Raw genomic sequence first — 22,800 nt, forward strand, 5'->3', positions numbered from 1 at the left:
GGCTGACTCATCCATTAACAGATGGTGACTCCCTACCTCCACTCAAGCAGGGCCAGCACGCTGGCGAACCCAGGCCCATGGACACGGGGAAGCCTGGCATTCTCTGTTCCAGGTGCTGGTAGCAGCCTCCTCGCTTTTCCTGAGCATTTCTGACCACGGAACAAAACAACAAAAAAAACTGCCCCAGTCCTTCCCAGGAAAAAGCAGCTTTCTGAGAACAGACGAATACTTGAGAAAGCTTCGTTAATACTTTTGTTTTTTATTATTCCAAGAAAATAGACCAGGGTTCTAGCAAAAGCTGCCCTCAAAGAAGTGGTCACAGTACTTTACGCTACAATCAAATTAGTCAATTCTGCATCACTCAGCTGGTGAACATCGGCACCTTCAGGGAAAAAAAAACATGATTCCCATTTCCATACACTGCCCCGGGGGGGTCATGCCTGCTGCAGGGGCTCTGTAAGGACATGTGACAGCTGGGATCAGCTGCTCCGCCTCGGTCCCAAGACACACATCCCTGGTGGCCGAGAGCTGCTGGGCTGACGTTGTGTTCAGCAGCAGGAAGCACGCAGTGAGTCTGCAACTGGGGGGGGTTACAGAGCAGAGTGGCGCAGAGCCGGGCTCCGTGCCGCGGCCCAGCCTGAACAGAGCCGTGAACCGCAGCAGGGCACTTGACGCCATTTAACCAACATGGGGAGCAGAGGTATTTAAATATAAGGGGATGCAAGCCCTGCATGCACTACATTTCTTTAAACCTTTGAACTTTTACACGTGTAGATCTGTATGCACAACAGTCCCCCCCCCCCAGCACTATTAAGATTCTCTCTGGCTGCGTTCAACACACACTCGCCCCCTTCCCCCGCCAAAAGAACATTCCCCTTTACTAACTCGGGAAGCCTAGCACAGCCAAAAAGCACCTCCTGCACCACTCGCAGGCCAAAACATTAGGAACCCCAAAGGCCCGTCTTCTACCCCCCTCTGAAGAGCAGATTGAGTGGGCCCGGGCCTTAACTCCACAAGGCTCTGAAACGGCTGCAGCCCCATCCTGTCCCTCCCCGGTCATCGAGGACAGCCGTAACCAGCTGCCGCGAGGATGAGGGCCAGGGGAATGGTGGGAAGAGCCTAAGAAAAGCGCGGCCCAGCCTGTCTCAGCTGGGAGCCTTTCGAGCCCGAGAGCGAGATGGAAATGTGGCTCCTGCCCTCTCATGCCCAAACAGGCATCCTCCGCACCGAGAGATCCCGTTTAGAGATCCTAGTGTTTCGGCCAGGGACTGTTTTCTCTCTCTTCACACACGCACGGCGTTATCGAACACTGCTGTGTGGGAACTGAGGTTTCCACCATCTGACGCCAAAGGGATTTCGTCTTCCCGTTTCTGGGCACATGAACAAGAGTGGTGTCGCCACAGGGGGGGGAATGGAAGCTGGAGGCCATTCCTCTGTCCTGCTCCGGGGGGGGGCTCGGATGGGCAGAGGTGGCTGGGGGTGAGGGAGCATCACGGAGCCCCTCACGTACCCCAAGATCACCCAACGCGGAGACACCAGTACTGCAGGGGACACAAAACCACCAGAAGCAAAACCGCCGCCAGGCCTGTGCAGGGGGAGGGGCTGGTCCGGGACGAGGCTGGCATGCTGGATAGGAGCACAGCCACCGGGCAGGGGGATGCGTGGCGGGTCGGGCCTGTGCGCGTTCGACATTAGAAAAGATTCTTTTAAAAAAAAAAAAAAAAAGGTCCTGAAAAATAAAGCTTTTTTCCTGCCAGATATACAAAGACTTGTTCCTGTTTTTGGTCTCAAGTTTGCAGAAATGAAAAGGGTTAGACGTGATGCACTGACTATCGCGTCTACGCCCCAGGGTGGAAGAAGTTTTGTGCTGAATGGAAGAGAGGCCCCAGGAGATCCCCCGCCGTTGCCACACATTACTCATAGGCTCCCCAGGAGAGGTGGGATCTCTTGGCGCAGACCAGGAAGAGAGACCAGAGCTCTGGTCAGCTACCAGGATACCTACCCAGGACACTCCAGCCAGCACGAGCACCTCCACAAGCTCACAGAAGAGCTCTTCCAAACACTGGATCCCACTGAATCTGACCGCAGCATAATTTCTGTGAACGTAACACTTAAGTTTCCTTAAAAAAAAATGTTCCTGTTTTTCACAGCTCCAAAACATTTCACTTTTTGTCCATTCAAATACGGGAGGAAGTCTGGCCCTTCCAAAGCGATCCGGGACTTACTTTCAAAAAGTCTCGGTAAAAACGAAACCGGAGTCTTCTCCCCCCCCACCACCCCCCCCCCTAGCTCCTCCGCAGGGCTTCAGGGAAAAAGCTGCAGGTCGATTTTGGGGGCCCACTCCAGCGCGGTGTTGACCACAGCCAGCGCCGCCGCCCCCAGCGCCACCGTCAGCCCCATCACCGCCAGCCGGGCGAAGCGCCTGGCGCGGGGCGCGGGCACGACGGCGCGGCTCCGGGGCTCCGGCCCCGGCCCCGCGCGCTCCCCCTGCCGCCACCGCCGCCGCCGGAGCACCGCGTCGGGCCGCTGCTGCGCCGAGGCCAGCTCGAAGTCCTTGAAGGTGGAGGCCGCCGTCCTGCGGGCGAGAGAGGGGGCTGGCGTGAGGACACGGACGCGTGCCGCAGGAGACGGCGGCCCTGGGTCTGTTCGCTCGGCCAGCTGGCTTTGACTGACAAACACCTGTTTGGAATCTATAACAAGAACACAGCTTCTCCCAGATTCACCAACTACCCGTGGCTGGATTGAATTAATCAACTACAGTTACATAAACTTAAAAAAACATAGCCTTTTCACTTTAATTACGGATGAACAAATTTGTCAAATATGTTTTTGAGGAGGGGGTTAAGTACATTGAGCCTTTGAGGTCTGAATTTGTCGAGATGCAGAAAGAACTGGAATTAGTATTTCTACAATTCGCCCCTCCCTCTTTACAAATCATAAAAAATGTATCTTCCTTACTTTGAACGCATATCGTTCGGTTAGAAGTGAAATATTAAGGGAACTGATAAGAAAAGACTAAATTTTCACGTGTGATGTATATTGGTCAATTTGTATTGTAACAGGATTGTTGTGCAAGGTCATCGTGATTTCGAACAGTATCGTCTGAACTTTAAAACGGGGACTGTAATAAAGAGGAGGCGGCCTCACTGCTGGCTGTGCTGCTGGGTGGCCTCGCGGGCGAGCTCCGAGGGGGGGAACTGCACGAAGAGGTCTCCGGCGCGGCTGATCAGCGTCTCGTAGGGCAGGTCCTGCGGGATCTGGGACAGCAGGTGGTGCACCGAAGCCATGTCACACTCGCACTCCAGGACCTCCGACTCCCGGTGCAGCACGATCTGAGCGGGACAGGAAACGGGTCAACAGATACCGCCCCCCCCCCAGGAGGGGGTGGGCCACCGTCACGCCGGACGGGACAGGTCACGGCAACAGCACGCCGGGAGAGGCGTTTCGGAAGCACAGCCAGGTACGCAGTACTCGCACTAAAGGTCAGATCACGCCAAGCGAACGAGCAGCAGATACAGAGCCCGGTTTCTAAGGCCAAAGCCACCTAGGGACTTACCACAGCAGCAAAATAGATAGGCATCAAGGGGTGACAGGCCAGGAAGAAATCGTACAACCGCACCACATGCCTGAAGTCTGACAGGACATGGCCAAACCAGGTGATGAGCCAGCTGAGGGCAAAGATGGTACCTACCTCTGCCCTAGGAGAGAGGAGGCAAAAAAAAAACTTTAAACCGCAAAGTTTTTAACCGACCATCATTGACGTGGTTAAGCAATAACAGGGCAGATAATGGAACAGGACTCTTGTGAAAAGGTAGCAAAGCGGACATTACACGTTGCAAAGATGATCAACCCATTTGCAGAAATTCACAGGATAACTGATAGCTTTTGGGTAGTTTTGCATTAAGGCAAAATATGCAGCCTTTACCTCTGCATGAAATCGTGCACCTCTGGGTTGACTCTCTCGATGATGGGCATCAGATAGTTTAAAATGTGTTTTGTATTGTCCATTGTAGGGTCCATAAAATCCCTACAGAGGAGAAAGAGAGAGGAAACGTAAACTGTGGGCTTACAGGTACCACCCACACTGCCTTTACTGCAACCAATCGGAGCTGAGGGCTCGCAGGTACCACCCACACTGCCTTTACTGCAACCAATCGGAGCTGAGGGCTCGCAGGTACCACCCACACTGCCTTTACTGCAACCAATCGGAGCTGAGAGCTCCCAGGTACCACCCACACTGCCTTTACTGCAACCAATCGGAGCTGAGGGCTCCCGGGTACCACCCACACTGCCTTTACTGCAACCAATCGGAGCTGAGGGCTCCCGGGTACCACCCACACTGCCTTTACTGCAACCAATCGGAGCTGAGGGCTCCCGGGTACCACCCACACTGCCTTTACTGCAACATGCCAAGTCCCCGCCTCACCAAAACAGGCCGGCCAATAGAACGAGCAGAAGAGCTAGCCAGCGAGAGGATCGAGACCACAGGCATGGACACGTGAAGACCTACTCCAGGGCCAGGTGTGCATCCTGAACGTGATAACTGGATTATTACAAAAGGGCGCAGCACACCGGGCCCAGCCTTGGGTCCTCCAGGACACCTGACTGGCGTCACTGGACGAAACTGGTTTCAGGCCACATGTCCAAATACTTCTAAGCGAGTGCGCTGTGACCGTTTTCAAACACAGAAGGCAACAAAAGCACTGCCAGCTCATCGTCATCGTGCACAGTTCCCCCCCCATCGTGTAATTTCTGTCGGCACCTGTCGGATACCTCACTGCCTCAGTTCAGATTTGACTAAACAAATCTGCCATTACAACTCTGACAGGAAGGTCAGCCGAAATCAACTAAATTAATTAACAAAAAAATGACTCAAACACACCTCCTAGAATGGCGTTTGCGCGTATTACTCATGTTAAGCACCAGCAGTGGTTTCGCCCGGGGGAGAGCACCCAGGTGTCCGCTCAGCGTGCTGAGATCAGGGCCCGGGGGGCCGTGCGTCTGCAGGTTTACATCGGTCACCAGCAGAGCCTGCGGCCAGGGCGGCCCCCAGGGGTCCGTACCTGAGATGATGGGTGGAGAGTTTCTCCACCAGCGCGGTGGCCAGCCGCTCCCCCACCACCAGCAGGAAGGTGACCACGATGTCGTGGTAGCCCTGGTAGTAGTGCAGCTGGGGGTTGCAGCGCAGGACCTGCAGGATGATGTCGATGAGCTCCTCCTGCAGCCCCTCGCGCTGCTCGTCGGGCATGCCTGCACGAGACACAGCGCACGGTGACCCCCGGGCCCAGCGCCCCGGGGAGCCCCTTTCCCGCCGGGAACCGGCTGCACAGGGCCAGGCAAGGCAAAGGCGTTAAGACGCGTGTTCATGCACAGCGATTCACACTCCAACCTCACAACCCCAGGGGTTTCAGACTTGGTGAAGCTGACCAACAATCACTGGATTATTACAAAAAGGCGCAGCACACCGGGCACAGCCTTGGGTCCTCCAGGATACCTGACTGGAATCACTGGACGAACTGGTTTCAGGCCACATGTCCAAATACTTCTAAGCGAGTGCGCTGTGACCGTTTTCAAACACAGAAGGCAACAAAAGCACTGCCAGCTCATCGTCATCGTGCACAGTTCCCCCCCCATGAGGGCTCTGTGGCTAAGGATCTGCTTGAGACTTGGCCTCAACTTGAGACCCGCACCGCATCAGAAAGCACAGACGCAGGCAGGGCTGGTCTTCCTTGCAGCCCCCCCCCCGTCAGCTGGAGCCCAGGGCGGGAGGGGGGGGGCAAATTGCTTTGGATAATAACAAACAAAGCAGCGCTTGTCTGGTTTGCTGAAGAACACAATTTGAATGTAACAAATCGCATAGCCTCGGCGTGACATTCTTCGAACACCTGCGTTTTAAAACTTCCAAAAGCAGCATCCTATCATTAGTTCTCCAGCAGCGTGACACATATCAGGGACTTTAGTCACGGCGGGAAAACAGAACTCTAAAAATAGCATGTCTCACAGAGACCAATTATCTTTTCTTCTTCAAACCAGATGCGTAACCAAAAGTCTATAAAGAAGAAAAAAGCAAATCGCATAATTCCACGCTGTTACAGAACCATTTACAAAAATCACTGAGGACACGGCACATCAATTGCAAGTTTCCAGAAAACTGAGCAGCCGTGGCAGAAAGAGGACATCATGCCTGACAGCGTGCAAAAGACATCGTAACCACACGAAAGCTAAACAAACCATAAACACAGTCGATTATGTGGATTAAAGGGGAGACATTACGCAGTTCTTGCTCCTGGACAAACACAGGAGTTTGCATTCTGAGACACAGGTGACACACTCACCTGGCGGGAACCTCCTGAGAGAGCGGCGCACGTCCAGCAGCACCTGCTGGTAATCTTTGTTGTTCTCTCGAAGCTCCGCCCCTGCTGAGCACAGGGGGAAAAAATCTTTACACAGAGCACAGAATGGACGTGCGAGTAACATGTATTTGATACAAAAAAGGAAACTTATGTTTCCACCTAAAAGTAGGGATAGAATTTAGTTTAGGGTTATAGTCAAGGTGGAGGCTAGAGCTGTGGCTGGGTCACAGCAGGGTCAGGGTCAAAGTGGAGGCTGGGCTTGGGGTCAGGGGTCAGGGGTCAGGGGTTCACATTGCCTGGTTTTTCAGGAAGGTCATCGGTCTGGACGTTCAGCAGCTTGGGCCAGACTAGGCAGCGGATCTCGTCCGTGAGCAGGCCTCCTTCGCTGATGGCCATGCGCCGCAGCGTGGCCACGTCCACCGGGGTCACGCTCAGAGCCTGGGTTATCTCCGCCACCTTCCTCTTCCTCTTCGGGTCGCAGTCTGAAACACACGGCCGCAAGCTCAGGGCGCGAGCAGCTCAGCTGCTGAGGCTGCGTGCTCAAGGTCTCGTGTAACCGGTTTCTTCACTCGGTGCTGAGTGTCGGAAACACCCTACTTCAAGGGTTCCGTTTCCAACACCTTCAGCACACAAGAGCTTTACTCAGCCTCCCCTCAGCCTGCTGGCCGTCACACCTGACTTACTGATAGATCAACTGATCAGCAACAGAGGTGGGAGTCACCAGCGCCATATCAGGCCTGCTGACAAGGGGGCACCGACACCACGTCAGGCCCACCTGCAACGGATTGTGTGGGGGATGTTCTTCTGCAGTGGTCCAGTTACATTTCAGGCAGTACACCTGCACGAGGGCACTTCTGCAGCTCCGGTACTGAAACCAGGAACAAGTCCCGTGTGACCTTTAAAGATCTGAAAGCAACTTTGCAAATACGCCGCAGCGAGCCTGTGATTAAGAATGAGATGGGAGACACGCTGCTTCTCCGGGACCAGGGCGGGGAACCACTGTTCCAGAGTACGAAGGAAAAAGGCAGGCCTGAAAGGCCAACATCTTCTAAAACACTGGAACAGATGCAAGTTTTATCAATTAACATCGAGCATGTTAATCGGTCCAGCGTAGTCAGAACTGGACAACTGTGGCCCCCACGAAACTGTGGCGTGTTGGGATCTGCATTTTAAACAACCTCTAAGGTACCTGACTAAACAAATCACCTTCTCTAGTGAACAAAACAGAATTGCTCTACCCGGGTAGAAACAGATGATTTAAAGTGGTCTTACGAAACCTGCAGGAGTGGGATTCTCGGGGACCAGTGTCGGCCACCACTGTCTGCCCTACTGTACGGAAAACAGCAGATCTTTCTGTTCAAGGCTCGTGTTGCATCTCATTCCGCCTGGCAAACAACGCTGCCATGCTAAAAAAATAATGACACTGGCCGACAAACACAGATAAACTGAACTGCCTTTCCAAGAAACTGTTTCTTTTTTTTTTTTTTTTTATCGCTAACAGCCTAATATGACCCCATATGTGGAGCTGAAAGATCAAATCAAGGCTACAATGAAGACACACGTCTCACAACACATGACTGCACACGAGACTCGGGCCTCTGAGCAGAGCTGCTCCTCACTCTGGACGCTCAGCGGCAGAGTCGCACCTGCAAGTGAAACAATCTCGGCTACGGCAGAGGAGGCTCACACATCCCCCACTCAGACACAAGCCCCAAGCCCTGCTGTTCCACTCTTACGGTTTCTGAGCGGGCAAGCAGACAGACCTTTCTTGCCCGAAAGCTCTTCTGTAGAAATGCCTTTACACCAAGGGCGGTCGAGGTGTGGAACGAGCTCCAAAGCCATGCTGTCGAAGCCAATACCCTTGCTTCTTTCAGGAAAGGGGTGGATGAAACCCTGACACCGAGGGGCGGGAGGGGCTGAACGGCGCCTCTCGCTGGTCCTGACGAGAGCCCTGCCCAGTACCGTGTCACCAGGTCAGCCTGGCCAGTTCGGAGTGCTGCAGCTCCCGGCAGGAATCATGACCTTTATCCCATTTCAGTCATACTGAGAAGTCAGCAGGTCACTGCCAACACATCACTGGGGGGAACTGAACGGGGGGGGGGGCGCGTCTGCACGTTCTGTGCATCATTTTGAAACATAAGGGGGGGGCGGGGCACTCTGTCCCATAACTTTTGCCTCGGATTAATGCGAACTGATAAAACAACGTCTGTGCGAAAGTCACGGCATCGCCAACGTGGATCTCGAATTTTCCAGCGACTCCCTAAATCCAGAGGTTACAGCGCTGGTCTGGTCCACCCAGGTCTACCAGCTCGCATCTCGCTGGGAACCCCCCTACATAAACTATAAGACTGTCAGCCTGTAAACCAGGGGGCTTGTCCAGAGAGAGCTCCTGTTCCCACCGCGGCGCGCACGGTTAATCAGTCCGTGATCATCCTGAAGCTGACCCCACGAAGATCAGTTTCCCCCCCGCCCCCCGTTACCCGGCTGTCCTCGACAGATGAAACCGAAAACTCGGTTTTACAAATGAGTGGATTGGGCCGGAGACTTCTCGGGCAGCCCAGACGCGCTCGTCCCTCGCTCCCGGCTCCTGCAGCTCCCCAGACAGCAGCAGGGACACCCCAGACCCCCCCACTGCAAGCCTGCGCTGCGCTCGCCTGCGCATCTCCGCTCCGCCAAGGAAGAGGCGCCGAGCTGCTTGCTTGCAGACGGGCATTCTCCGCGCAAGGCGATGGGGAACAGCAACGCAGCCAGGAATTTAAAACGTACAATGACACACACACACACACAAAAAATTCAGTCTTACCTTTTTTGCCGATTCCATTCAAAGGCGAGGAGACACCCAGACTCTCGGACTTTTTCAGATACATCTTCGGCTCATTGTAGGCCGGCCAGTGTGCGCTCTCGTCTCACCCACGGCTGTGTTTCTTGGGCTGGCGCTAGGAAATACTGTTATCGGCGACAGCAACGCAGAACAGGGCAGGAATAAGCCAGGGACAGGCTCAGGCAGGGGCGCACATCCTAGCCAGCTCCTCGCACCCCCCCACCGCAAAACAAACCAGGCCACATCGCCGCCGGCCCCCAGCTCTCGGTCCGGCCTTACGTCACCTCGCCGCACTCCAAAAGGCTCCAACGCCACCCAGAAGGCTTGTCTGAAGCAGGGAAGTCGAACCCAAGCTCGGGCACGGCAGGTCTTCCCTTTCAGAGAGCTCGGTGTTGATATGCGCCAGCCGACCAGCGCGTCATTTTTGCCCAGAAGCCCGTGAGCGGGGGGCCGCGGTCCAGGCTCACAGCTGATCGGGATGACGTCACGCGCCGCGGTGCCTGCCGGGACCTGTAGTTCGGAGGACGGGAGGGGGCCACGCTTGTCAGCGGCGCACGTCGATGGCGCTGTGTTGCTTTCACATTCCAACAGTATTGGCCTGACTGCTTACCTCTGGCGGTTAACTGCTTATTTTTCTGTTTGTGTTTGTTATCTTGTACCTAATTTGATCCTCGGATTGTATTTGTATTTGTAAATTCTTTATACATTTAATAAAAAAAATCTTTTAAAAACAAATTGGCCTGACTGCTGAGTTACAGTGTCGCCCAAAGCAGATACAATTAACCCAGCAATAGCTTTCTGCGTTGTTCAGTGAGGTCTTTAGTTAGTGACTCGCCTTACCTTGTCAGATAGTACACGCTATAGACCTGGTCAAATTCCATGTGTTTTGCCAACACTGTATTTTACCGGTTTCATACCAATAAAACTGAATATGAGAATTTAGTGAGTCATTAAATGAGCATGCTACTCGTTCCGTTATTTACTTTCAAAAACACTGTGATATAAACACACATATGCAACACACGTCATGTCTCATACAGGTATAATACAGGAGCTTAATTTAAAACGCTACAGCCACACAATGGTATTTCTGCACCTGCTGTATTCTGGAGCGGCTTTTATTCTGTAGCTTTTCTCCAGCTCAATCCCTCCTTACTAAACGCTACTCCGACACCGCGCCTGTAGTAAGAAGACATGACCGCCAGGGGGAGGCAGAGCCCCTAGAGACAATGGCCGAACACCTCTGCCGTGTGAACGGCAGGTGGCGCTAGCGGACAAGACAGCAGGGAGGCGCCAAGCGCGCACACTACAGCGGAGTGCCCGTCTGCGCAGCACAGGAGCAAATGGTGTTATTACTGTATTTTAATTAGCAAAGGGATTACTATGTACTGTTAAAACTTCATTTTTTATATGATATGGTTATTTAAATGGGTACGACATACGATATTATCTACAGGCGCAGTTCCTACCTTTCTTGACTGGTGGGAGTCGGTTCTTTTGATACTGGCTTATTTTCTGACTTCTAACAAACTCGTTTTTATTGTTTACAGAAGAAATGACAGTTAAAGTACAACCAGAACACCAAAAACATAAAAGTTCGCGAACAAGAGGCGGGTCATGTAGATTGTTTGGTTTTTAGTATGTTATTGAACCGAAGATCTTATCCAGACGTGATATTTACACGTCTGAAATGCACGCAGAATTGTATGTAATGTCCAGAAGAGAAAAGGATGAACGTTTTACCAAAATCGAAATTAACACTCATTTCCCGGCCGTCCAGCGTGTGGACCTGCGCCTGTTCCTCTGGAGTGCGCATCGGCACCTCTGTGAAACACTGGTTGCGCGCAGCGATCTGCAGCGAGTGCAAACTATCAGCACAGCGCAGTACCGCGTCGTTGCTACACAGTGCGACTAAAGCATCTTCTCAGCGAAAAGGAAACGGTCAGTTTCCAACACGACTGTAGTTTGTCGAAAGCGGGGACATCCGACACAGGTCCCAAGCATGAAGAGAAACGGCAGGGAAGCAGAGGGACGCATAAGCTCCCACTTGGCCGGGTCCACCCAGCTGGTTGTTGGACGCTGGGACTGGGACCTGGGACCTCCTGTCCTTGATGAAATGAACGCTGCTCTGCGTAAAGGCTGAGGCTGGAAACCCGGGGCTCGAGGCTGCTACTGTATATTAAAATCATTCCGAGCCGCCGCGTGAACCGGGCCTGGACCCTGACTGCAGAGCCAGTATGTACACACCCCCACCGCCCAGAGGGCCAGCGTCTCACTCTGTCCGCTGCTTTGTTTTTGTTTCCTGTGCGCGGACCAAAGGCCCGGTCCCTGTTCTCTATCTAACCTCGCTGCTCTCTGCGCGACACGAATCTGCCAGCCCGCGGAGACGCCGCCAGCCCCTCGCAGCGCGGGCGGATGCTGCAGCGCTGGGGTGGCGGTAACAGATGGCGCTGGTATCCGCTCGGGGCGAGGTGTCGGGGCCGGGCGGGGGCGGGCGAGCGGCGCGGCACAGTGCCCCACTTACACCTGCGTGCTGGAGCCCTGACGGCTTCCAGAAATAGGACACCGCCGGCCTCTCTTTGCTCTCTACCCGAGGCGCGCTGCAGCGCAGAACTCTAACCTCACCGCCGGGTTATACTCAGTGGGCTTATGGAGACGACTGCGCGACACGGGTGGGTGATTTCCCCAGAGCGCGCGTCCCGCGTTTCGCCAAATTCCCCGTCGGCAGCCCTTTTTCCAAACACTTCAGCAATGCTCTGAGCGGAGGATACAGGCATATTTCTGCGCGTGAAAGAAGATGGGGGGACATCAGTTTCTAATTCAATGGAACGGATTTATTTGTATAAATAAACGTACCCCTGTTGAACTACCCACAAACCCGAGGCACCGCTCTGCAAAGCAAAAAAGAAGCTCAAAAGCGAGTTAAATGTAATCACTTCCACTGTAACTGCAAACAGTATTAGAAGGCACAAGCGCATTGTGCCTTCCGGAAGAGAGACGCCCCGGTCTGTCTGTGTCTGTGAGGCCAAGACGGGAGTTACGCGGTTTCATTAATTCTTTAGGATGGAGCTTCGGTTAGTTGGTCTGCAGCAACAGGGCTTCTCTTCCTGTTGGAAATTCAATGTTTCACTTTTTGAAAAGCACGTAGAACGTCGCTGGTGAAGCGGTGCGAACGCAGGACGTGTCAATCAGAGGTGGCCCCCCTCCCTCGGGATAAAATCACTTTATTGGCCCAGGTACAATTTCTCGGCCTCCCGAGGAACAAAGAGAACACGCGCTTGTTCCCGGGTCGCACAGCTGGGGGGGGGTTTCTTTTCGCACCGTTCCTCAGCATGACGAATCGTGGCCTATTTCTGCCGAAAATAGGTTAGGGTTTAAGGAGAAGTTCTGTGTCTTTGCTCGAGCGGATTAAAGTAACACGCATCACGCAGTGTTGCCAGTCAGTCAGTGCTCTTGTAAACCCCGTGTAGTGGTTGATCTGCTGCATTTGTACAGCGCCTTTAATCCCGGAGCGCTACTCCTATATAGGAGGGTCAGTTCCCCCACCCCTAAAATGCATCACCCACTGGGGACGTGAGGGACTATGTAGACCCCCGTGGCAAACCGCGTGAATCCATACAGGATGAGGTACAGTGGCTTCAGAGCAAGCTGCCGGAAAGGCCAACCCCAGAGTGTACCACACCACAATATCCGCGGTGGCTCCACTCCGGACACGCTGAGCTAACGCGCTTGGTTCTGGAGGCGCGCCTGTGTGCGGGACGCACGGCGCAGGCCCACAGCACGGGCGAGAAACTGCCACCGGGCCCATGGACCGGAACGTCTGCCCCCGGAGAGAAGAGCGCCCCCTACCGGGCCACCAATCGTGTGGAATAAAGAAGAATCGCTTGTTATAGCCTCCTGTAAAAAAACTCCACCTAAAAAAAAAAAATCAAACAGTTAAAGGATAGCATGGCGTTTTAATATTGTGAGCTCATATTCATATTCGTTTAACAATATTCACGTGTATTACTTTTCGTAAAACAACACCAAGCCCTTGAAATGAAGATCACTCGCTTTTGACAGCGGCGTTCAACAGGGGTACGTGCTGGCGTGCTGTTGTCTCCTCCGGTGACATGTTCCCTTCAAATACGGTGCAAAACAACCACTAAATCATCAGGATAGCAGACGATAAATTAAAGGAGGGGGGTGGGGGGGAGAGAGAGGCAGAGAGAAGCAGAAACGTATACAGTGTAAACCCCACAGATACGGTCTATCAGCGCATGCTGGCACTCGGTGTTGCCACAGCAACCGCGAAGGAGAAATCTCTGCAGGTCCTGATGCTGCTGCTGCATTGACAGAGGGGGATGCGGCAGTCCGGCTGGACAGAGGGGCTGTGAGGGGCGGCAGTGACTCATTAGACCGAGTGTGAGCGAGAGGAAGACGGAGCGGGAGCGGGCGGGGGCTGCCGGTAACGGGGGAGCCGGAGCTCAGCGCGTCCAGCGCCGCGGTCTCGGTCCAGGACTTTCGGAGAGCGGGACTCGTTTCCTCGCCGCCAAAGACGGGTCGGGTGAGTTTGGAGAGCGGCTTCATTGCACGTATGATTCATGCGTTGTACCACTTCGTCATTTAAAGTCGTCTTTAATTGTGGGTGCCAACCAGTTTTTATGCACCGTCTCGATAATATTAAAAAAAATGTTTTCACGATTTCTGTATCGAGCTAAATGTTATTGCTGTATCAGTACGGTATTTTCTGTTCAACAGATGCTATATATGCTATATGATATATATATATGTATGTATACACACAATCACTCCGGCATTCGTCGTCTTCGTGATCATGTCGGACGCATAACTACACTTCACCGTCTGGTCAAACTGAACTAGAGCAACAAATGGAGAGAGTGGGCTTATCCGAGAGAGTTTCTGTGGCCAGATACCGCCATCCCCTCTCCGGCGACGCGATTCTGAAGAGACTTGACCGCGCAGACGGCGTTCACTTTGACGTGGGCAACATTCTGATCAGGAGAGGGGCCAGGGCGACAGCGGGCGGATGAGTCAAAAATACATTAAGACGCGGAGACACGGCGCGTCGTTCGCGTACCGAGTGGCAGCGACAGTGGCTAACGATACCGCCGGTGAGAACAGCGATCGCCAGAAGGACCGGGAGCCGTGGCGTGTTTGTCCGGGGTGCCCGGCCCCGCACATTGCAGACTCTCTCGCTAGTCTGGATTATCCCACACCGCACCGATTCCGACGCGGCTAATCCGCTTCCGGAGAATCTAGGCCACTCGTTGCGCACACATTCAACAGAGCGCTGCCATAATAATCATCATAATCATAATCATAATAATAACAACATCCGGAAAATATTCAGAGTCGCTCTGTGCATGTTGCTCATCTTAATAACGCTCTTGTTCATATTATAATTGTTATATTATGACTATCATTTACATTATTTTTACACTGTGATTTTCCGAGCAGAAAAGATAGTGGCATCAGGCCTGGTGGCAACTTTCCTCCTTCTGTCCCAGCTCTTCCAGGAGCCCCTCAGTGATGTAGGAAATGTCCCAGATCTCCTGGCCGGGTGAGAAACAGGCGGCTCGAACCCACACAGCAGGCAGGGGGCTTCAGGTGCTCTAGTTTACAGGATGGGGCTGCTGGAGATCCCGGAGCATTTCAGGAAATTAAAACCGGTCCCCACTGATCAGCACGAGGCCGGGCCCCGGGCCTCTGGCAGGGGGCGAGACTGAGGCTCCCCGCCCTGGCCTGACCCGGTACCAGACTCCCGGGCCCAACCGAGCAGGCCTGCGAGTGCCGTGCGTGTGTTTCATCCCCGAGAGTCTGCCTTCGCTGCGGCCTGCCCGCGGGCACGGAGCCTGGCCCACGGCGGTGCCCGCGGCGCCCGCGGGAGCAGGTGGCCAGGCGACAGATGGTACTGCCTCAGTCCCTGCTGCCCCGCTGCCCCACCACAGAGGCCTGTGCCAGTGCGCTGGCGGCCGGAGGTGCACTTAGCTGCTCTCGAGGCCAGTCCCCCTCTGAGTGTTTGAAAGGGATTTGAAACTGCAACCCATAGCAAAGGAGATGAACTGCGTCCATTAAAACAGAAATAACGCAGTGAGCCAAATGCACGGCACTTTACTGAATATCCCAGGATTCACTTTAGAGCATTTTGGGAGTCGAGGTTCAATGTTTTTTTTTTCTCATCTCTTTTTTATCACGTCAAATCAATCTGCACGCCTCTTGTAAAAGCAACTTCAGGACTCTTGAAAGATTTCAAGTCCTAGAATGAAAGCGCTTAGTACAGAGATCTGTGGTGTGCTGGGACACACTGGGAGAAGGGTAAGAGACCCACAGCACAGGCTGGCAATGTGCCCTCTCTCAGGGTCAGTGGGGACAGTGTCAGCTGTGCTTGTAAACAGCTGAGATACAGACATTAGCGGCATCTGGAAGCCCTACGCCAGCCCCAGGGGGCTCTGCTGCAGCAGCTGCATTGTTCAGATGATTGAGCAGGGAAAGGAGAGAGACGGGACAGAGGGAGAGAGAGAGACAGAGGACAGAGGGAGAGAGAGACAGATGGAGAGGGAGAGAGAGACAGAGGACAGAGGGAGAGAGACAGGGGACAGGGGGACAGGGGGAGGGAGACGGGAGGCAGAAGGAGAGAGTCAGGGGACTGAGGGAGAGAGGGAGAGAGAAACACGGGATTATGAGAGAGATGAAACGATGGAGAGGTGAAGGAGCGCAGGAGGGGACAGAGCGGTTTTCCCAGGCCCTGCAGTCAGACCTGCAGTCAGAGAGGAAACAGCCATCTGCGCTGAGTGATTCATTTTGGACCTGCACTCAGAAACCAGAGGACACAGGCAGGGAGAGGGGACACGCTGGAAAAGAGAAGCAGAGGAAGAGAACAACACAGGAACACAGAGAAGACATAGTCTTGGGCACCACTGAAAGAATACACTCAGTTCTTTACATCTTTACAGTCACCATCGCTGAACAAGCCTTATGCGATGCGTACGGCTACAGTCAGCATATACGTGATGTGCACAGTCTCACGCCTCTGTCAATGGAGATGACTATGAGGGCAACACCTGGCTTTCAAATTGCTTGAACTCTCCGATAAAGATGGCAAACAATGGAGTTGTTGTTTTATTTTTTGAGTGGAAGCAATTACAAGCCACTGTTGTGAAATATATCAGTCATTTGTTTATTTTTTCCGTTGTTGTTTGCCATAAACACTTGGATTAGCTACGAAGCTAATGTTTGTGCCCCCATTCCACGAGTAAATCCACAAACAAGCGTAGATGTCCGACAAGACTGTAGATTCTCTTTTACTGGTATTCAAGAACTTTAGCCCCACCTCCTAGAGATTGTCACTTCCTCCAGGCGTCCCGGGAAACATGGGAGTTGTGGTTTATTGTGTTTCTTTACACGTGCGGCAGACGTTCTCAACATGATCAATCGATGAAAAGGAGAAACAGGACAGTATATATAATCTGAAGCAGTGAGTATCAGCTATTTATTTCTTAACTTTATTGTTATTTTTATGTATTTTTATGTTTGTAAAATAAAGATGAATGTTATGAAATGAGTTATATTCCTCATTAAATCCGTGCTTGCAGACCATGAGCAACGCAATTCTATTGCGAACTACGTCGCGCTGTCCAGGGTAGCGATATTCGTGTTATTTAGTTTTGTAGGAACATTTTTTCGTGAAGCTTACACGGCTACAATTTCAACGATAACGTCACCCATCTTGAGCCAAAGACTCTGTTATCTTTTCAAAGCGATGCAGGGGTAATGAAATTGCGTTGAAGATTCTCGAGAAAATCAACCGAGAACTGAGGCCGATCACGTTGTGTGGAGGGGGAATGTTTAAATGACCTCCGCCCTCCAACACAAAAATCTTCAACTAGGTAATTTTGATGCAGTGTATTCGCTTGCTATTAAAAACCGCGTTACGATCAGGGTGTAACTTTGTGTTCCATCGTTGGATTATATGCCAGAATGTTACATGGTTAGTTGCAAAACGTTTGATTTTCACGAAGACTGCGAGAAGGTGGTCTGACGGTCGCTGAGGTCGTGGACTTGCCTGTGCTTCAGCCAGAGCTGTCAGAAGTTTGGGAATGAGTATTCCCCATGGAGATAGTACAGGCTCCCACCGCATAGTCTTACAGTCTTATACAGGATGCGGAATGCGTGTTTCATTCGATCTTCTGGTCTTCCAACAGGATTTATAAATGGAATGAAGTTTGTATCGGGGAAGGAATGTGCACAGTGAATTCAGAGGAAACGGAATAAGGTCAGATTTCAGGTTGCAGTGTTTTACAGGTGACATAAATCATGTTTCTGAAAGGTGAAATATGTTTTTTTCACGTTTGTTTGATCTCAGGTGTCTCTGTGTGGTATTACTTTGACCGTTGAAACGCGAAACAGAGCTCTAATCCTCTTGAGGGTCCAGCTTCTAGCATTGCGAAAGCGATAACTGGTCTTCGTCCATCCCGTAATTAATCGACAGAGATAGGAATGCGTGTGTGTTGGACTCCGCTAGACTCAGCAAAGGATTCAGAATGGCTTTGAAAATGTCATACGTATTCACCCGTAAACAGTCAATGTTTTAAGGGTTAGCTTTTGAAACGATTTCCTGTTTCTTGCAGTTACATTCGGTCCCTCAGTCCCTGCCTGCATACTGTACCTCCTCTCTGGCCCAGGGGAGCTGTGGGGGACGAGAGAGCCGGGGCGCCGGCCCAGGGTCCGATTGTGCGGGATCCGGGTGGCGCTGTCACCACTGATTTCAGGAAGAACACAGGGTGGGGTCGGGCCCACCTGTTTCACACACCACGCTCAGTGGAAGTCATTAACTGAGGTTCAGGAGGGATAACAGCAACAAGTCCGCTCTCACACAGCTGCTACTAATCACACGGAAATCAGCTCTGTATATCAAACACACCCTGCAGCTGCCCCTAGGTCCACTCACTGTGGCTGGGGTTCGAGTCTCCTCGTCCTGTGGCCCGTTAACCAAGCCGGTTAAGCCAAACCTCTCTCACCCAATAGTCTAAAAATGCACAAAGCACTAACTCTTGTCATAGTGAACTGCTATGAACGACATGGGCTCCCAGGGCTCGGATGTGCGTTAAGACACTTTCCAGGCAGATGCTGGGTTTTGAAAGCTCGTGACCCGACACTGAAACAGCAGCTCCGCGTGTCCCCAGTCGAAAACCCTGCACCCGAGTGCAGATGGAGACTCCGGAGCGCGCTCGGAGGAGACAGCCGTCGATCACAGCACCGGCCATGGAGGGCTGTCTGCCTGCGCGTTACGAAATCGTTCCGAATGGTGTTTTTCTGTGGACATTGTTCAATTTCTATAATTGTCTCCCTGTGCTTCCAGAGAGGCAAAGGCCCCAGCGCAGCTCCAGATGAAAGCACACTGTCTGCTGGGGGATGGTTATATAAAAGATCCTGTCCCCCCCTCCAGCTGCAGCCCCTGCTATTTATAGCGCTGGTTCATATTTTAACAGCCCTACTTCAGTCAGAGATACCGTTGCATAACCAGACTAGATAAGGAGAGTCGGAAAAAGAAAATGAAAAAAGTCTGTGATCTTTTGAGGAAAAATAAATATACATATCCTTCATGTTTTACAGGACAGAAACCTCACATTTTTTGCATTTCAGCTCCGTTCCACACGTACCGGCTGGAGCAGGGCAGGACCGAGAATCGTTATTGTTTACCCCTGCAGCGTGCGCACCTGTGTGTGCTGGAGTGCGTGCTGTTTGTGCAACAAGAGAAAAAAGATTGGCGTGTTTGTTTGGAAACCGAACCCAATTGTTTCTGAGCAAAGGATGCAGTTTGGTTGGTGGTTTAGGACTGCAAATAAGAACTGCAAAGCCTTATTTCTGAGGTGCATAACGTGCCGATTTTCATGCTGTCTTATCCATGCTCACAGTTGCGAGACAACCGCCCCCCCACAGCTCTGTGACAACCTGCCCAGCCTCCCCCTGGAAGCAGCAGGGGGGAGAGGGGCACAGCAAGCCTCATAATCATGGAAAGGGGCCAGGCTGACCTTCTGGACACAGGCCTGGGGCCCCTGTGTGCTGTGCTTCGGGGCCTCACTTATCCTACCTGTCTGCAAGCGCAGGGCACATTTCTACACTGACAAACATTGACATCAAACATCAAGTGTCATTTTCGTCAATTTGATGTATTACAACGCATTCCTAGCTCGTTAAATACCAGTTACTGGGATGAAAGCGTGTTAAACGAGCTTCAAAGAGGTATAATCGACAAGTTTAACGAGCGATAATAATAATAATAAGCAAAATACATGAGTGGATCCATGGCTGGAGATGAAAACACGTGCCTGCCCACGCACGCTGTACACATGGTCCTGATTGGTCCTGCACGCTGTACACATGGTCCTGATTGGTCCTGCACGCTGTACACATGGTCCTGATTGGTCCTGCTGGTGCTGACTGCAGGGCCACACAGTCACGCCTCTGTTCTGTGTCCTGTTACTCTCAGGGGAGTCGCCTGCTTCCCGGGACGCCCGGGGGTGAAGCTGATGGAGACGACACCCGCCGCGTGCGCACCTGGCTGGTGCCAGTAACCCTGCAGCCTCCCCCTCCACTCTCCGGCCCGCCTGCTCTGTCCCCCGTACGACCTCTGGGTGCTTTCGGGAGGAGCTGGAGCTGTGACGAGCGCTGCCTGGTCGGGGCCCCGTTTCTCCGCCGAGCACTTCCAGGGAGCGACGGACCCAGCGAGGCCCCGTTTGTCTTCTGCCTTCTTTCGCTCCTGCAGCGAGCCGGGTTTTCCATGCACCAGTGCCTACGGATGAGTGAATGAAGAGGTGATGCACAGGTAGGTTCGGACCAGGGAATCTGGACGCTGAACCGGAGGGGTCGCGGGTTCGAATCCCAGGTGCCAGGCTGCTGCTGCCCACGAGGGGCGATCCCCTTCACCCAGACTTCTCCAGCGAGGTTCCTAGATGTGGGGCCGCTGATCTGAGCGAGACTCTGTTCTCCGTTGACTCTTGCTGCAGAGCAAGAATGAGAGCTGGGCACTGCTGGGTGACGTCCTGCAGCAGAAAGTGTCACCCGGTTCGCAGGGCAGCAGACTCGGGGGCAACTAGCACAGCTCTCCGGCCAGGGGTGACCCCAGCCTCACAGGTCTCCTGCTTCCTGCTGCCGAGAGGGTCAGCCTGAGGCTGCAAAGGGGGGAACCAGCAGCGAACAGCGTCGTAGACATGCACACCTCCTGCGGCAGGGAGGAGAGCAGGTCCTTCTCCCTCTGCGGAGCCCCGAGCCCGGCAGCCTAGGGAGGGAACACAGAGAGCAGGCCTTCCCTTTCTTCAAGCGAGACGTCTCCGCCCCCGTCGGCCGAAGAGGTCGGGCTGGCCGGCTGACCGGAGCCCGCCGTGTCCGAGAGGCGCGCCCGGCCATCGGAGATGCCCGGCGGGAAACCCGTCTCCCGCGGCCAGCGGCTGTGAGCAAGAGCCGCGCCGGGAAACCAGCGGGAAGAGACGCTTCCACCCCCAGCGGGGGCGTCCGGGGACAGCCAGTGAGGAGCCCCATACCCCCCGTCCCTCCCTCTCTCGGCCCTGTACGCGGCGGCTCCGGCCCGCCGGCGAGACCCGCGGCCCAGGATGAGCCGGAACCCCGACCCGGAGGGCGAGAGCTCCCAGCCGCTGGTCTACACCCTGGAGGAGCTGGAGTGCAAGATCTGCTACAACCGCTACGACGCGCGAGCGCGCAAGCCCAAGGTGCTCAGCTGCCTGCACCGCGTCTGCGCCAAATGCCTGAAGAAGATGGTGGACGTGGGGGACTCCTCTCCCAGCATCATCAGCTGCCCCTTCTGCCGCCACGAGACCCACGTCCCCGACGAGGAGATCTGGCTGCTGCAGGACGACAGCAACATCCTGGCCATCCTCACCTACCAGGACCGGGCCCGGAAGAGTGGGGCGGCTGGCACGCCGGGCGAGGTGGTGCTGACGCCCAACAGCCTGGGCGGCGGCGGGGGCACCCCCGGGGACCCCTCTCACAGCTCCTCCGACTGCCTGGTCATCACCATCATGGAGGTGCCGGGGGACACGGCCTCCTCGGAGACCATGAGCGTGCTGAACCTGGTGCGGCTGTACCGGCCCCCCAGCCTGGACTCGCTGCCCTGCCACCTGCCCGTGCAGAAGTGCCGGGCCTGGACCTCGCGCACCTTCCCGCGCTTCCTCATCGGGGTCCTGTGCCTCATCTACTTCAGCTCGCTGCCGCTGGGCATCTACCTGCTCATGATCCAGCACCTGACGCTGGGGGTCATCCTGGTCAGCCTGGTGCCCTCCACGCTGGTGCTCTGCGTCTTCTACGGCTTCTGCCAGTGCTTGTGCCACGAGATCATGGAGTCCATCGCCACGTGACCGCCCCCCCCGCCCGGGGAGGGGGGGGGGGCGGGGGCACGGCGGCCACAGGTCGCGACCCTGGCACCCCGTGTCGCCCCGTATCCCGCCCGGCGTGGTGCCTGCCCCCTGTGCCACCACCAGGAAGCAGTTGCAAGACTCTGCTTGTTCGCCCTCTTCGTTCAGCCTCCCGTTGGGCCGTTCGTGGAGCTAAAACGAGCCGTGCCAAGGCTGTCCGGGTCATGCCGTCTCCCCGTGTGAGTGGCTGTGACACTCTTGGAATGACCTCTGACCTCCGGATGGGCGTAATAGCGCTTTCAGACTGTATTGAGACCAGCCCGATTTTGTTACACAGAGTCTCTGCTCCAGAAAGAGGGCTGACCATCAGCATTACAGGTTCAAGACCGCATTAAAAGTCAAGTTACCTTCTCTTTCCTTCTCAATGCATCAGTACCTCTAGCTCCACAGGGGCCATGTGTTCTGTGTTCAGACATCGTATAGACATGAGGATAAGTGTTATCATGATCATGATCAATCAGCTATACAACTGGAAGATAGTGTCTGATCATCCTGCATCCTGCAGACAGGAAACAGCACATCAGCTTGCAGAGCTTGGTGCAATTCTGTGAGCAATACAGAGTGGTTTGCTTTCTAACAACCTAGCGCACACACTATGTCTGCACACATAAAGCATATAGTGTTCCTATATTTTTTTAAAATGTTTAAAGTCGCCACATTTACTGGCCTGTCTGTACCATGCTCCAGAGCTGTAACTCCGTGTTTAAACACTTTGTCGTCGCTGAACGCGAAAGGACTGACACCACCAAGCCCATCCCAATAAAGACCCCGAACACAGTGCCTGGGCTCACAGTGGGTTTCTTTTGTGCACTGTCCTGCACTGCTCTCACAGCCCTTTTAGAACAGTTCGGGGGTGAGTGGGGTAACAGCTGAAGGGAGTGGGGTAACAGCTGAGGTCGAGGTCATCGTGAGGACTGCGGTTGTGCCGGGGGGACTGATGGAGACCCTGCGCTCGCAGGCACGGCTCTGTCGGTGGTCCGGCCGCAGAGAGCCAGGATGTCAAAGCCCTGAAGCGAGACCGGTGCCGGCTCCCATCATAAAAAACACCGCTTCTCCTGGTGCTGCTGCTTGCGCTGTGGGCTTTCCAGAAGGCTGCCCCCATTTCTCCTCTTAATCCAAACACCCCCTCGTGGGATCATGGGAAGGAAGAGCTGTCAGCTGGAGGGGGGCTCGCGGGGGAGCTGGGAACGCGGCG

The 22,800-nt window shown here is 53.9% G+C and overlaps 2 protein-coding genes across 4 annotated transcripts; one reads left to right on the forward strand and one right to left on the reverse strand.

The window, feature by feature from the left end:
* Positions 1-239: 239 nt before the first annotated feature.
* On the reverse strand, positions 240-9,668 carry tbc1d20 (TBC1 domain family, member 20). Of its 2 annotated transcripts, none has more exons than XM_088607559.1 (8): positions 9,157-9,668; positions 6,650-6,835; positions 6,336-6,419; positions 5,064-5,250; positions 3,926-4,027; positions 3,557-3,698; positions 3,148-3,332; positions 240-2,575 (listed from the first exon to the last, which is right to left on the reverse strand). In XM_088607559.1, the coding sequence occupies exons 1-8, from the start codon at positions 9,218-9,220 to the stop codon at positions 2,305-2,307; spliced, it is 1,221 nt and encodes a 406-aa protein (XP_088463685.1). In that variant the 5' UTR covers positions 9,221-9,668; the 3' UTR covers positions 240-2,304. The 2 variants fall into 2 exon arrangements, with proteins under 2 accessions (XP_088463685.1, XP_088463686.1); XM_088607560.1 differs by having other exon boundaries at positions 6,336-6,416; positions 9,157-9,667.
* A 3,680-nt stretch (positions 9,669-13,348) lies between these two features.
* LOC148648371 (E3 ubiquitin-protein ligase RNF182) lies at positions 13,349-22,383 on the forward strand. 2 transcript variants are annotated; one of them, XM_088607712.1, is made up of 2 exons: positions 13,349-13,720; positions 19,667-22,383. In XM_088607712.1, exon 2 carries the CDS (start codon positions 20,787-20,789, stop codon positions 21,546-21,548), a length of 762 nt encoding a protein of 253 aa, XP_088463838.1. In that variant the 5' UTR covers positions 13,349-13,720; positions 19,667-20,786; the 3' UTR covers positions 21,549-22,383. The 2 variants fall into 2 exon arrangements, with proteins under 2 accessions (XP_088463838.1, XP_088463839.1); XM_088607713.1 differs by lacking the exon at positions 13,349-13,720 and adding an exon at positions 13,759-16,651.
* Positions 22,384-22,800: the final 417 nt, after the last annotated feature.

The sequence above is a fragment of the Lepisosteus platostomus genome, chromosome 15, assembly GCF_059453375.1.
Source record: "Lepisosteus platostomus isolate fLepPlt1 chromosome 15, fLepPlt1.hap1, whole genome shotgun sequence".
NCBI lineage: Eukaryota > Metazoa > Chordata > Actinopteri > Semionotiformes > Lepisosteidae > Lepisosteus > Lepisosteus platostomus.

Bases quoted from the DNA above. Each gene is read 5' to 3' on its own strand.
- tbc1d20 (XM_088607559.1), bottom strand. From the start codon at position 9,220: ATGTATCTGAAAAAGTCCGAGAGTCTGGGTGTCTCCTCGCCTTTGAAT. The intron at 6,420-6,649 runs GCAATGTGAACC...CCCTGTGCTCAG, and splicing joins TGACCTTCCTGAAAAACCAG to CAGGGGCGGAGCTTCGAGAG. The intron at 2,576-3,147 runs GTGAGGCCGCCT...TCTCGCCCGCAG, and splicing joins ACCCAGCAGCACAGCCAGCA to GACGGCGGCCTCCACCTTCA.
- LOC148648371 (XM_088607712.1), top strand. From the start codon at position 20,787: ATGAGCCGGAACCCCGACCCGGAGGGCGAGAGCTCCCAGCCGCTGGTC.